The sequence below is a fragment of the Sturnus vulgaris genome, chromosome 7 (assembly GCF_052056855.1).
Source record: "Sturnus vulgaris isolate bStuVul1 chromosome 7, bStuVul1.hap1, whole genome shotgun sequence".
Lineage (NCBI taxonomy): Eukaryota > Metazoa > Chordata > Aves > Passeriformes > Sturnidae > Sturnus > Sturnus vulgaris.
This window is the reverse complement of record NC_142249.1, coordinates 16,944,945-16,959,994: the sequence shown is the minus strand read 5'-3', so window position 1 is coordinate 16,959,994 and position 15,050 is coordinate 16,944,945. Positions and strand designations below refer to the sequence as shown.

The window sequence follows — 15,050 nt, the reverse complement described above, 5'->3', positions numbered from 1 at the left end:
GCTTTTCCACACAGAGGAAACATTTTTTTCCTGCTGCAGCCATCAGAGAGCCGCTCAGCGGTCGCACAGCAGCGGGGTCTGGCGCTCACACGGCCCCCAGGGCTATCGGCAGAGGTGGCCGCAGACCTGTGCTCTGGAGGGCGCACTGCCAGCAACCCGCCAGCGAGTGAATTAAGGTAGAACGATCTCAAAGGAAGCCAAGACTCGCTGAAAGGAGCACACGCGCAGTTATTTATTGTTCCCCGGGACAGCGGTACCGGAGGCCGCCCGGAGGCCGGGGCGCCCCTCCCCCGCTCCCGCCGGAAACGCCCCCCGCGCGCCGCCGGCGCGGAAGTGGGCGCACGGGGGGCTGCGCGGGGCGGCGCATGCGCAGGAGGCGGCGCGCGACCGCGCCCCGCCCCCGCCGCGGTGGGGGTCTGGCGCGCGCTCCGTGCGCGCGGCGCGAGGCCGGGCCCGGGCGGCGGGGGCAGAGCCCGGGGGGGGCGGGGGGAGAGCGCGGAGCGGGCGGGGGGCGAGGGACGGACAGACACGCGGACGGACGGACGGTGAGAGGATGTGAAGATGGCGGAGCTGCAGATGCTGCTGGAGGAGGAGATCCCGGGGGGGCGCCGGGCCCTGTTCGACAGCTACACGAACCTGGAGCGGGTGGCCGAGTACTGCGAGACCAACTACATCCAGGTGCGTGCGGGCCGGGACCGCGCGGCCGGGCCGGGCGCGCCCTCACGCCGTGCCCGCGGGGCTGCCCCACTCGCCGGGCCCGCGGCGGCGAGCAGCGCCGGCTGCTGCAGCCTGGGCCAGGGAGGAAGCTGCTTCACCTGCAGCGTGAACTACCCCGGCGTGGCGAGGCGCTTAAATATAGAATTGATTCCTAAACTGAATTCCTTCCACTTTGTGAGTGAATGTTTATTCCCTGCCGCCCCATTTCGTTACCTCCGCAAATTCTGATCTCCTCTGCTGCCGGCGCCGAGGTGATGTGATAAACCGAGGGCACAGCTGACTCCTGCAAATACAGTGTTGATGTCTGCTAATTTATAGCAGAATGACATATGCTTCGGTAGAGTTATGTCCGTCCGTTTGTATTTCTCTTCTCGAGGAGGACTGGAATTCCGTAGGAAGGGCAGCTACCAAGTGGTACGTGCAGGATGGAAGCGTGATGTACTAAAGCTGGTACAGAATTAGGGAGAAAGAGATGAAGTGCAAGTTGTTACCGCATAGTGTGGTTTTTGCAGTGACTGCTCGAAAGCCAGGCTGGTGTTAGGACTCTGCTTTTTTCATTTCTCTTTCTAGTGGAAAGAAAGGCAAAATATTCTCAGTTTAGTTTGATAGTGATAGGGCCAACTGAAAACTTTGGCCCCAAACACAAGAAGACACCCTAAGACATGTCTGAGTGTGCAGGAGAGGAAGGTGGGGAGAATGATTTCGATTTGTGGTGTCAGTGCTGAGAGAATTCTGAGGTGTCCCAGAATTGTTTCTGAATTCAGTCCCCGAAGGGCAGAGTGCTTGTCTGCTTCCAGAGGGTAGCTAACGATGAGATCTGTGGTGAGACTATTCTGTCAGTGAAAATGGGAGAGACTGTTTAACCAGAAGCAGAGAATACTTAAAATGTCCCTGCAAAAAAGCTCTCCCTGTTTCCTTTGAATTCCTGAATGACCAGCTGTCCTTTACAGAGAAGACTTTGCATATTTTGAGTCATTTACAAAACAGGTCAATTACAGTAAAATTATATAGATGTATTCTATTATGTAATAACTTTTCCGATGTTGAATTAGCGTGACTTGGGGTTTTTAAGAGACGCGTTGAAATATTTTCTTGCAGTTATGACCTGACATACATGTGTTTAAATTTCTGCTTTTTTGAAAAGTGATTTTTCTGGAATATGGGAGAGGAATATTGGAAGGCAGAATCAGATAGGAAGAACTGCATGTAGTTGGGTTTTTTCCTTTGACTTTTTTTATTATTCTTTGTATAAATCGAAGTTTGCAAAATCTCTATGGAACAGCTCCACTTGTAATGTCTTAATGAAAACTGCAGAAGAGGACTGCGTGCTGTTTTGTGCAAACAGAGAATGAAAAAAAGATGGTTATTGCCCCAGACAGCATACAGTCCATAAGGACAGTGTAGGATCACAGGAGATGGATACAGACAGATGGTGGGTGAAGGAAAAGAATGAGGCACTCTTGGTCAGCTTGATGGATTCTGACCGCCACAGAGCAGTATCGCGACTGTTGGCAATTTATCCAAGCATCATGACAACACAGAGCTTTAAAGGGGAGGTGAGAATTAAAGAATGGTGTTGTGAGCATTGACTGTGAGGTGCAGTATGGGTCACAGCATCAACATGCTTAAATTTTTAAGCAAGTGGGGAATGGAGACATCAGCTGGGCAAAAGGCTCTGGCTTTTGGAATCCTCTGAGACACCACAGGGTGGGTTTGTTGTGGAGAAGAGGTTCAGCGTGAGGGGATTCTGGATTTAGTGACGTGAGTGTCCTAGTAACAAATCTGTCAGTGAGCTCGCCCCACCTGTACGGTGCCAGAGCTGCATCAACTGCTGCACCAAATCTCTATAAAGAGCTGGTTTTTCTTCTCTGTGGGAGGGGAATAGATTAACGGGAATAACTATTGGTTAGTTGGATATTTGTGGTTTTGCTTCTAATAATTATTCCAAAGTTATGTCTGAAAGAAGTCCAAATTATGTTCAAAATAGTAGCCTTGAATTTTGTGGGGAAGATGGGTTTGTAAATGCTCTGAAATGCATGGAGGAATAATTGTCCAGAAGTCCTGTAATGAAGATGAACTAATTCTACTGTAATCCTGTAGTATTTCACTGCTGACAGGATTTATTGTGGGTAATCTTGAGATCTAGGGGAAGCTCAGAAAGTGACAGACCTGAAGTTTATCTGCAGGATGGTAGGTGCTGTGGTGATGGGGACATCGAAGGACCTTTGTTGGCCTGAGTTATCTGTTTCAGTAGCCAAGCCACTCTCTCTCTTTCAGTGCTGGTTGCGGCTTTGAAATTTTATTGTCCAGTACAAAAAGTGTTGCAAAAGCCAGTGAGACATAGGCCTGTATATCAGAATTTGAAGTTCAGTGCTAAAGTGAATAGGTTTTTTCTCTTCCCCCCTCACCCAGCAACATAATTTCAGCTTCAAAATAATTAAACATGTAATCTCATACATGAGGAAATTGCCAGTTCATAGTAGTAGAGCTGTGGCAACTGCAACTCATTTGACTTCTGCTTATGAAATGAAAAATCAGCTCTTAAAAATTTTGTCAGTGTTTTTCCAAATTATGATTGATATGTAGCTCAATTACTTTAGCAACAGGGAATGTTACATAAAATGTTATCCTTCCCTTGAGTCTGTGATATGGTAGTGTATCAGAGAACATCAGCTTTAAATTTTGTGGAAAATCGTAGGAAATACAACAAATATATAATAAATGGACCTCCAGCAGTGAAAGAAAATACTTCTGTTTGGGGGAAAAAGTTTCTTCGTGTCAAAAGTGTCTTATTCTTCTAATAACTTGGAGAAATCATACAGTTATTTTTGTGTCATGCTGCTTCTTAAAGAGAAGGGGAAGAAAAGCTTTTTTGTTTTGGAGAGTGTTTGTGTGGTATCTGACACAACGTCAATCACAAGTTAAATTTTATATGTTCTGTTCGATGCTTTATGTACTGGTGCTGTGTCCTCTCTTACAAGTTCAATCGGTCTAAACATGCAACAGAGTAATTCTATAAAATTTGATTATTTGATGTACTTGGTATTTGCAGTCTACATTGATTTATCTGGTCTTTCATAAAAAGCAGATAATAGTTATATAGGGTAGTGTGCTGTGTTTACAAAATTTTCCTACTCCAGCTTAATTTTGTTCAGGTGTATCATAAAGAAAATTTCTACTTATGATAGTATAAGTAACAAGACCATACAATTATGTGACTTGTATCTCTTGTTACTGAAATACTGACATAAGTTCCAACACTGGCTTGCCCTGTTAAGTTTCTTTGAGCTTGTTCTGTATAAGTCTATTCTGGAATAATCTTTTGTTTGTTTCTCATTATCATAGCTCTTTTTAAAAATCAGCTTTTCATTTTGTGCAGTTTATGGAGCTTTTTAGAGTAACTGAATGCTTGTGTCTAACTCTTCGTTGAAAGAAAAAATTAACAGGTGGAGACATTTCAGCCTGTAAATGTCTGGTGGGCTGAGATTTGAGGTGGGGGGAGGTTCCTTCACGACAGCATGTAGAACTGAGTGAAAAGCCAAGTCTCTGTCTCCTGCCCTGCCTTTAGAAGGAGCCTCTAGTTTGCTCTGATCCAGCTGTGTTGGCTGAATTCTTCAAAAAGGCTTTGCATTTTTTAGTTATTCAAGATTATTATGCTTTACTTGTCACCTCTAGAGACTGAAAAGGAAGAGGGAGCTTCTGATTTTTCTTCCTTCATAGTCTTCATGTTACCATGACTGTTTGCATTTTATATACAGAAACACACTTCGGGTTTTTGTGAGGGGAAGGGTAGAAACAAGATTTTTATTCTTGGTCTTAGTAATCCATCGTGCTGATTACCAGAAATAGCCTGCTTCCATTCCTGCAGATAGCTTTATTTAACTAGATATAAAGGTGAAAACTAATTGTTTCTTGGTAATTTTACTACAGTCCATAGATCAATGAGTTTCATAGTTGCTTTACACATAGCTATTAATTTTACTTAGATCTCATAAGCAAACCCAAGTGGCTGTAGTTTTAGAAGCATCTTCAGTAGGCTGAACACAAGAATAAGGCATCTAATAGCATATCAGTTTTAAATTACAGGAATGGTGATCTTTACAAGCAGCAATTTAACGGTTCCAGCTTTATTAATGGGAAATTTCCATGGAGTCGCTTGTAATGACAGGTATCAGTATATAACTTGTGTAATTGTACAGGGAATTGCAGGCATAATGGTTTATAAACAAGTTCAAGAATGGTCTCTCTTCAATTTACTGAAGATATGTATCACCTTAACAGAGGTAACTGAGTTAGATTCATAAAATCTATTTAATTATCAGAAGTGTGAGAAGTTGTTTTCACATTTTCTCTTCCCTAAGCTTGTTTATTGTATAATTCAGCTTCAGCGGAGGGGTGATTAATCTTAGCCCTGATGGAACACTCATTCTGCAGGTGTGAAAGTGGATATTGATTAACTCCAGTGAATATTAGTTCAGAAGTTCAGGAAGATGATAACAGGTTGAAACTCTAAAAAACCTATGAAGCTAGTAAAACAGTAGTAGTGAATATATGGGCAGTGTACTATACTGTCCCCCTCCTAAGTTCAATGAATATTACATGGATATATCTTGTGCATCAACCTATTATAGGACTTACTGAAAACCATGTGATTTTTAAATTTGAAGTATGCAGTGGTGGATTAAACTTGAAAGTCAGCCAGATGGCCACCAAGCTATTCTCTTACTCTCACTCCTCATCTGAACAATAGGAGAAAGTAAGAAAAAATAAAAAACCAGCTCATGGGTTAAGGACAAGGAGGTCACTCACAAATTACTGTCATAGGCAAGCCACACTCAACTTGGGGAGTACTAATTTAATTTACTGCCAATTAAAAATAGAGTAGGACAGTGAGAAATAAAATCAAAACTAAACCCACTTTCCCCTAGCCCTCCCTTCTTCCCAGGTTCGATTTCACTCCTTCATTTCTAACTCTTGACCTTCCTCCCTCTCCAGTGGTGCAGGAGAACAGGGAATGGGGGATGCTCTAGTTCTCTCATATCACTTTGTCTCTGCTGCTCTTTCCTCCTTGCAGTCTTCCCCTTGCTCCAATGTAGCCTCTCTCCAGTGGGGTGCAGTCCTTCACAAAGTGCTCCAAAACACTCCACACGATCTCCACTCCAGTGCCTTGAAACACCTCCTTCCCTTCCTCCTTCTCTGACCTTGCTGTCTGCAGGCTTGTTTCTTTCACATTTACCTCACTCCTGTCCAAGCTGCTTCACAGTGTTTGTACCCTTTGGTAGATGCATTATCCCAGAGCTGCCACCAGCATCGCTGACAGCTTTTGTCAGTGGTGGGGCTCTTTTGGAGCTGCCTTAGAACTGGCTCTGATGTGGGGGCAGCTCCTGATCTCCTCTCACAGAAGCTGCTCCTGCAGCCACCTGGCTACCACTAAAGTGGCTCTTTAGGTTTGGGAAGTTTCGTGAGGATAATCTAGAACATGTTTCCTTAAAGGGAGTCAGTGAAGCTGGCAAAGTTGTTGAAGGATTTATAACTCAACCAGTCTACTTTCCTTTTTCATCATCTGTGCTGTGTTTTGCCAGGAAAGCTAATTTAATGCATTTAATAGTGCCACAAGTTCAACCTGGAGTTCAGGAAGTGCTGGATTGATCCTTTATTGAGTGGATATGGAAATAGCATGAGCCATTTTATTAGTGGTAATTGGAGTTGCTGGTGGTAATACTGTATGTGTAGGTATGAAAATAAAATTTGTAAATATGCAAGTTGCTAATATAAAATAAATGTTGTAACACTAAATGTTGGTTACAAGTGGCATTCTAGTTGTTCCCTTCTATAGTTTATTTTCAGACTATGGTTATTGAATTATATTGATCAAGAATTTTAATTCAGAGTAGCAAGCTTCTGCATCCTGCAGTTAATCAGCTCTCTGAAATTTATTGCCCATTCCTTGTGTTTTACTTGAGTTTACAGTTATTAATCTTTGTGGCTTAGTGCTGAGGCAGAAGGTGCTTATGTAAGGCAAGAGCCTTTCCAGTTAGTGCTTTAAGCAAGTGAAATCTTACTCTGTAGAGTTCAGCAGAATATTTTCTTGATGAAAAACATTGATTTAAATAGCAGGTTTACAGCAGATTTATTCAGTAGAGTCTATGTCTAGAAGCTGATGGCCCTTTTTAAAAAAAAAATTTGTTTCAAATGCTGTGTTTTCACACTTAATTGTCCACCTGAAATTGACCTCTTGCTTAGTAATGTGAATTTTGTTGAATATCCCTACCAGGAATTTAAGTCATTGGGCTACTTTATGAAGCAAAACTCCACGTCAGTAGATGAAACATCATCACAACACACTGAACTTAGGAGCATTTCCTGTTCTCAAGGCTCTCTCTGGTTAGGTTGTCAATTCTTTCTTGATGTGAACGAACTAATATGTTTTTGCAAGTGAGTTGTGTCTGTTTCAGTGAGAAATCTTAATTTTCTGTTTCTCAGGTGCAACAACTAAGTTGCTCTGTCAAATTTAAATGTATGTCCTCTGAAGTATAGACTCTATATATGCTATTCTGTTTTCCTGTAGCTTGTTTCCCAGTAGATGTCATTGCAATATCTATTCTTAATAGTATTTCATTTTGAATAATAATAATAAACACTTGCCTTATTATTATTATTATTGGTGTAGTGTTATCATGATGAAGTTTTTATGCTCAGTGAAGTGCAGGGTGAGGAACAAATAATACTTGATCTGGGGTTTTTAGTAGCCTATCTGTATTGGTTATAACACACAGCCAAAGCTAGCTTTGTGCTAACTGATGAATTTGCTATTTTTTTTCTTAAAAACTCTTTCAAGTAAATGCAAATGTTTTTATTAGGGTATTCCGTAACTTTGTTGTGAATTTCCTGCTGACAAGAGCAGCACCATTGCTTTGCTCAGGGATGGTGGGAGTGTGAAGTGGGGGAGGAGGAAGGAATGACTGAGCTGTTAGATGGACAATTTAAGGTAAGTGAGAAGTTCGTCAGGATACCAGGTATGAAGCGTGGTTATTTCAAACTTCTGTGCAGCAGCAGTGCTGCTTTTTGGGCCTGAAGGTCTGTAGTGAGAATGTCAGGTGCTGTTTCTGTGGCCCCTGTGAAAACTGTGAGCAGTGGGGCTGGCACCTGTTAAATATGAGAGGGTTGGCACAGCGAACCTTTAGGTAATATGGGATTTTAGAAAGTGGAATCGGTGCTTGTCTTTCTGTGGAGTCTGTCTCATAAAACAAAGTCACTTCTTGACACTGCTGGTTTTGCTGGACAGGAATACACAGACTTAGCTGAAATAGTACTTGAGTCTGATCTCTCAACAAACAATATCTCTGTGTATAACAAACAAAATATACAAAGCCATTTTTTACTGTATAGTGTTGTCTGAATTCACTGCACCCTGATTTGTCTTGATTTGCTTTAATAATAATAATCATTAAATAGTATGTGTTCACTCCATATACAGTGCACATTCTCTTTAAGAATTATCAGTTATCTTTAGGTGTGTCCTTTTAGACTGTTTGAGCAATACTGGGCATTGCAGCATTTGTAATTCACTCTAATTTTTTAACTAGGTGGTGACTTTGTACATTGGCTTGAGAAGTGGAGCTTGTTCATAGCTTTCTATGTGAGGCAGAGTGTGTGCTGCAGCCTGTGGAAGTTTGTTGTCTACCTACTTTTAATTGCATAAAAATCGTAGGTCTGGTGCAACTTGAGGGAAATGTAAAAATGTTAAATATCCCAAATTAAATGGCTATTTTGAATCAGCTAACATACATTTGTCTGTATGAAGGGTCTGTGGAGGGACAAGCCAGAAGGAGATAGAGAAATCTTATAGATACTAAAGATGCCCTGCCATTATGGAAAGTTTATTGTAAATTTCACTCTTTCTAAATATATCAAAACAGAGAAATAGTAGAGACAAAAGCCAGCCTCTTATCCCCCACGCTGCTAACAGCAAAAGAAGAGGCTGAGGTGGATGACAGGCTTCAGAGATGTTGAAAAATGCCAGTATGAGCAGATGCTCAAAAATGGGGTGATTATTTTTTACAGAGAAATAATGCATTATAGGATTATTTAAATAATGTTTTGAAAAGTATGAACTGTGTACACTGGTTTCCCATTTTTCTTTGGTAGACTACAGGGATACTAAATTAAGTTTGAGAGGTAATGCTACTTAATCAATGGAATTATTGCTATGAGCTAAGGCTCAGGATTTAATGGTATTCTAGAAAGGCTACACATTTTAAATAAATAATGAGAATATAAGCAGTTCTATCTTTTCCTTTCATATGCTTTTGCCTTGCATTTATTCCATGATGGAGATGTATGTCTCTTATATTTTGCACTGTCCACTGTAATTCATTTCACTGGATTATTCGGGCTGTTACTTCTATTTAGTACTGTATTTTCTCTATCCTGAATACGATATAACCTGGATCCTTTGAAATGGTTTTTGCACAAATTAGTGTTGGATTTACCTTCCAAGGAGAGGGAATTAATGTGTTGAATTACTCATACCAATTTAATAAGATCTAGATAAAATTCATTTGTGGAAAAGAACGCTAGAAGTTTTTCTGTGCTAGAGTATATATGTGTGTGCTGAAATGATGGTACTAACATTAATGGGCTTCTTCCACCATGACTAATAACTAGTGAACTGGGAGTGAAAGGAGTTGTAGAGAAAAGTGAAACTGTGACATTACATTTATTTGTTATTTGTGATAAATCAGTCTGAAGTGTTTTCTGATATATTCAGTTTTCTCACTTTATTCGTCTGTTAGTGATCTCAGAAATTAGCCTCAAAGATTTAGGCCTATTTGTGTTCATGCCCATCAAGTGACTCTGTCTCAGAAGGGGCAGAATGATTGAGATGCAGAATCTCTGCATCAAAGAGTAGTGTGTAATCACCTGAATTAGTGAGCATGTTGGTTTTGCAGCGTTTCTATCACATTCTGGGTGCACTGTCATAAGTGCAGTCCATTCCTGAAAGAAAGAGGTAATTCTTTGACTATATGTGCATCTGTATAAATTAATCAGTTTGGATAACAGAAGGTAGAAAGTTATCAGTGGACTCTGATTTATGTAGTGGTGATAATAATTTAAATCATCTCCAAATTGAGGACACTTGTATGATCACTTGATGGAATGACTTAATAGAGCTACTATCTGCTTAAAATGTAATTTTTGTATTTTCTAAATATGTATACAAGTCTTTACATTCATTTGAGTCAGTAATTCAGTATTTGCTACAAATACATCCAGTTTTAATGACTGGAGCAAGAGGGAGGGGTAAGCCTCTAATTTTTGTTGTTGTCATTTGTATACTCATCTGTCTAACAAATGCAGGTCCTTGGAAACAGAACTTTTTACTGTGATAAGCCTCTTACAGATGTTTGTACCATTTTAAGACCCTTCATTTAAGTAAGGCTTATAAATTGTACTCATTATGCAGGACAGGCTCATATGAATTGTCTCATTTGATCAGCAGTTGGATAATTAATGCAGACTTATAACTTGTTTAACCGTTTGTACACATATAAAATAATTTTTTCAGTAAAGAACAAGTGGGGAATAGTGCCAGTAATCCACTTGTTCTCTGTAAAGGCTGTGCTTGAAAGTTCTCCAAAGAGAAGGGGATTTTCCCTTGTTTTCTTATGAGCAGAGGTTGATATTTTCTGTGTGTTTTACTTTCCCTGAAATTTTATCTTTTTTTTTAGTTGTAGCTTTTGTTAAGAACACAGAGAAGAATGAGAGAGATATTTGCCACTGGTAAAGGCTCAGACTATTGAATTTTATTACATTTAGCTTCTTTTCTAAGCAGCATGGTCAACTTTGTAATATTCAGTCTATAACCTCAAGTTAAATTTTGTGTGACACAGTATCTTTAAAATTAAAAACATACTTAAGGAAATTACTTTTCTATTTTAAATTATTTTTACCAAAAGAACCCTAAACCGAGCAACAATTTCTTCCATTTTCTGTGCTACTCTTGAGGCTGTGCAATGATATGGGCAGCAATAGGAGTTTCTGTGGAGCTGGCTTTTTCCATAAGCAGTGGGATGTGCTTTATCATTTGAGAACTAAGCTGTTTTAGAGGTTAAGTACCAGTTTTAGTTCTGAAGTTTGGCTTGGGCGTCTACTGCAGTTTCTATATGAATATTACTTAAATTCCCCTTCTCATAAAGGAGCCCAAAATGCTTTTCTTGGTTTTTTAAGAGAGTGAAAGAATAGTCTTCCTGTGGTGACCTGATTTGACTTTAATTTTCAGGAGTCTTGGCATTACCACATGGTAATTACTGTACTCAGTGAAACTCCCAGGGGCTCTCTGAAAGGCCAAAATTTTGAAACTATTTTTTAATTTAATTTATATTGGAGATGGAAATGTTAAGGATTTCAATCTTTGTGGAGATTGAAATGCAAGGATTAAGGAGCTTTTGTTTGTTTGTTTTTTTGAAAATATTGTATTCATTTCTCAAACTGTATTTTTTTTGTGTGCTAAACAGGTAAGTGCCTCTGCACAGACCAAACCCCAACTTGAGCAGGCGGCTTCTTATGCCTAATTCTGTTAGTTTTAAGTAACATAGCTCTTACGTGATGTCATCTCTAGATCTCGTACTTTACAAATCAGGGTAAGTACAGCTTTTGTGTGCAAACAGAGGAAGGAGTTTCCTTTGGTCTGGATTCCATATGTCCTTAAGGCTCTGAACACAGCCGTTAAAGAATTGTGTGCATGGTTTTCTTTAACTAATTGTAGGGGAAATATGAATGTTTTTTCCTGAGTTTTAGGGACAAACTGTTTAGTAAAATGACTGGACGATGATGAGTGATACAAACAAAGCCAATTGCCTGTGTCTAGGAAGGTGGGGGATTATGCAGTTGGTAGATCCTCCTTCTTAAAGAAGCAGAGAATTGCTTGTCTGAAAAGCAGCTTGAAAATTCGTGCTAACTCTGTGCCTCTTTGTCTTAAAACCTATGATTCATTTGTGAAACTCTCCAGGATAGTTGTATTTATTGCCATAGCTAGATGGATAGAGAGGTGATACTATTTAGGCATGTTTTGTCAAATGAACAGGTCATTCATGTAGCACTTTTAATTCATGAAGATGTAGAGAAAACCCTTCTTTCAGATGGTAGTAGAACTTGCTGAATATATTGCTGTAGCAATCTGTTAAGACAATTTGAATTCACATTAAAAAGAAAAATGCAAGGCAAGAGAGTATTTTATGGCATAGAAAATGCATTCAGCAGTTGAAATGTTCTTATTTTTGTCATTTCACTTCTTTGATGTTTCTATTTTTGTGACAACAAATTGTTCAGAATTGTCAGAACAGTAGCATTAAAATTTGGTGAATAAGCGAAGGTTCAGTCTGTGTCATAATTATGGTGAAAGTAAAACACAGTCGTGGGGATTCTTCATATCCTGTATTGGAGCATCAAACTGCTGTGAGAGGAGACTTATGTTCTTTCACAAGTCTGCAATGTCACTTTCAGCTTTGATGGTGTAACTTTTCACGTCTGCAGTTTTGGTGCAGCGCTGCACAGGTGCTGCTGCATTACGCGAGTGCTGTGAGCAGCTGCTCCAGTGCCGTGCAGTGCTGGCTGTGCAGGTGGGCTGGGCTGCCTGCAGCACTGCATGCGACACGTGCAGCCTGCAGGATGTGTTCTGGGGCTGAGCTCTGGCCATTGGGAGAGTTCCCAGCATGTGGAAAGCTGTCTGCTGCTGCTCTAGAGATGATGAAATTTGGCCTATGTGGGGAACAGCATGATCATTCTTAGCTGTGGGATTAAAATGACTCTTTCCTGAAATATTTGTCACCGAATTTAGACTGTATGGAAGGAAGGAAATGTTTCCCCTATTTGAGACAACTGTAGTCTGTACATGACTTTTCTTTGAAAATTGTGTGATAAAACCAACTTTTTAAACTGTTGTATTTCACAAAATTCAGTATTAGCAATTTTCTTAGGTGAGGAAAACAATGGATTACTTTGCTTCCTGAAAATTCTGGTCTTAAGTTTCACTGGGCTATTCTGGATTTGGCTGTTGTAGGGGAAAAATAGTACATTTTTATCTTCTGCTGAGATGTCTGTGACTAATGGTGTCTTCTCTGTCCCATATGAATGCTTATGAATCTATAAATGTTGAAAATAGTAAAAATTCTATAAATGGGGGGGAAAAGAGTTGTTTAATTGCTCTTAAATAAATGCATCCTGTCTGATACAGGATTGTCTTAAGGGATGTTTATAAAGGTCTTGGGCAGAACAGCACCTGTAAGTGCTGAAATCAGTATCTGAATAAATCTAAAAGGGCATTATGAAAATCTGGCTCACATTAGATAAACAGAGAAAAGAAAAATTATTACTTCACCTGTTTTGGTAAAAAACGATAGTGGCTGCAGATGCTTTTGTTGTTAAAAAAGTGCTTTAGTGGAAGCTGAGGTCCGAAACATCATTAATATGTGTGCAGAGGTGTGCAGCTGTGAATTTTGGAGCATTGCAGATGCTCTAATACTACAAGAGTGTTTGTCTGATTCATTTCTCTTGTCCTTTTCTGAAGGTTTTATGGTAATCACCTTTTTCAGGACAGACTTTGTAGAACTTCTTGTGCCACTATATGTGGGGCTTATTTTTCATTTTAGAATTGCTTCCAGGTTTACAGAGCTGTTGGATCCCACATAACTTGATTGATTTTTTTGAAGGTGTTCTGATAGAACTATATCCTTAGCTGCTGCTGCTACAACGTCCTGCATGGAGATTTTCTCCTGGATGTTGGCTGTGATATTGTTGAACTTCCGTTTTTCAGAATGTCCTCACATGTAATTTTGTGTGTTTTTCACGTGAGTTATTGGTAGGTATTGTCTTCAGCTGACATCTAAATGTTAGAACAAAGAAACTGAAACATTTTGGAAATAGCTCTTGTTTGGTACTGCAGTCATTCTCACAGGATTTGATGTATTCATTTATTAAGTGCTTTTGATTCAAAGAATATATTTGGTGCATAATCTACTTTCTTTGTGTAGAAGAGTGAAAACAACCTTATAGAATTTACAGAGCTTCTGCCAGGGAGGTCCAGTTCCACTATTTTGGCTATTGGGTAATGCTAGTGCTTTGTTTTGAGACAGCAGATTTAAACCTTTACTGATTGAAATTCTGATAATGTTCTGGAGGAATTTTCAAAAAAATCTGGTCTCTCCAAGCTCATCCTGATCGATGTTCTGAATGATTGACCTTTGTAGATAAGCAAGAAGACTCTTATTCCTGGTAGTTTGGGTACTTCAAGTCCTAGCTTTTCTTTACCAGCAGAAAACTCTCCATATTGTTAGAGAGAAATTCTGAAAGGCTCAGTGACCTGCATCATGATCTCTTTGCTTCAAGTCTGGGGAACGTTAGAAGTATTGTATGTAGAGCAAAACTTTCCCAAGGTTGGATTTGGTTATCAAGCATATTGCTTTTGATACCTCATTGTGATACTTGTTAATTCTTTAAAAAGTAACTTGGTAATTTGCAGAAAGAAGTAGTATTTAAATTGGATGGAGATTGCAGTGTAGTTAATATGAAAAATCAAATACATATTCTTTTATGCATGTAAAATGGCCATACATTGTTTTTAGAACATGCATGAAACAGTCTCTGGGTAAGAAGTACTGCATTAATGTGAATGTAGGTCATGCTTAGAAAATGTATGTGTAAAATAGAGATCTTGCTTGAAATAATTGCAGAAGACTTGATGCTGTGCTGTTAAGTTGCATGCTGCAGGTTGAATATAGCAACTTGGGGCTTGCTGTTCTTGAGCTACATAGCAATTGACAGAAGGTTTACTTATAATTTTGAAGTAAATGGACCAAAACTGCTTATTAAACTGGGAGAAAGAATAATTGCTATTTTCAGTGCCTGCAGAAAAGAGTTTTTTTCTGCTTATTTTCTGAGGTTTTTTAAAATTGTAACAGCATAACAAAGTTTGAGTCTAGTTGAAATGAAAAACCTCCTGTAACCTTATGATTTTTTATTTGTTGACAGCTCTCTTACAAGCATGAACAAGAAGGATTCTGAAAAATCTTTATTTCTATCCGTTTACCCTTGGCAATTAGATTGAGACTCCTCAGTTGAGATGACTTTTATATTTCTAAAATGTTCTCTAGTAAGTGCAGAACAAAGATCTAGGCTTGGCTAACTGTCTGTGTATAAGAGGCCAGAATCCCATTCTCATCTGCCAATATTGTATTTTGTCCAGTGCTATGGTAACAGGAGCAAAAGGTTTTAAAAACATTATTTGCCAGAAAAATGAGCAGATGGTTCTCTCAGGACACATAGGGAACAAATCT

At 39.6% G+C, this 15,050-nt stretch overlaps 1 protein-coding gene across 25 annotated transcripts in view; it reads left to right on the top strand.

The window, feature by feature from the left end:
- Window positions 1-510: 510 nt before the first annotated feature.
- ABI2 (abl interactor 2) overlaps window positions 511-15,050 on the top strand; it is a 65,407-nt gene continuing 50,867 nt past the window's right edge. For all 25 annotated transcript variants that reach the window (XM_088167919.1, XM_088167918.1, XM_014880311.2 and 22 more), the window contains exon 1: window positions 511-678. In XM_088167919.1, the coding sequence (XP_088024045.1) occupies window positions 562-678 (117 nt within the window). In that variant the 5' untranslated portion in view covers window positions 511-561. The remainder of the gene's footprint in view (window positions 679-15,050) is intronic.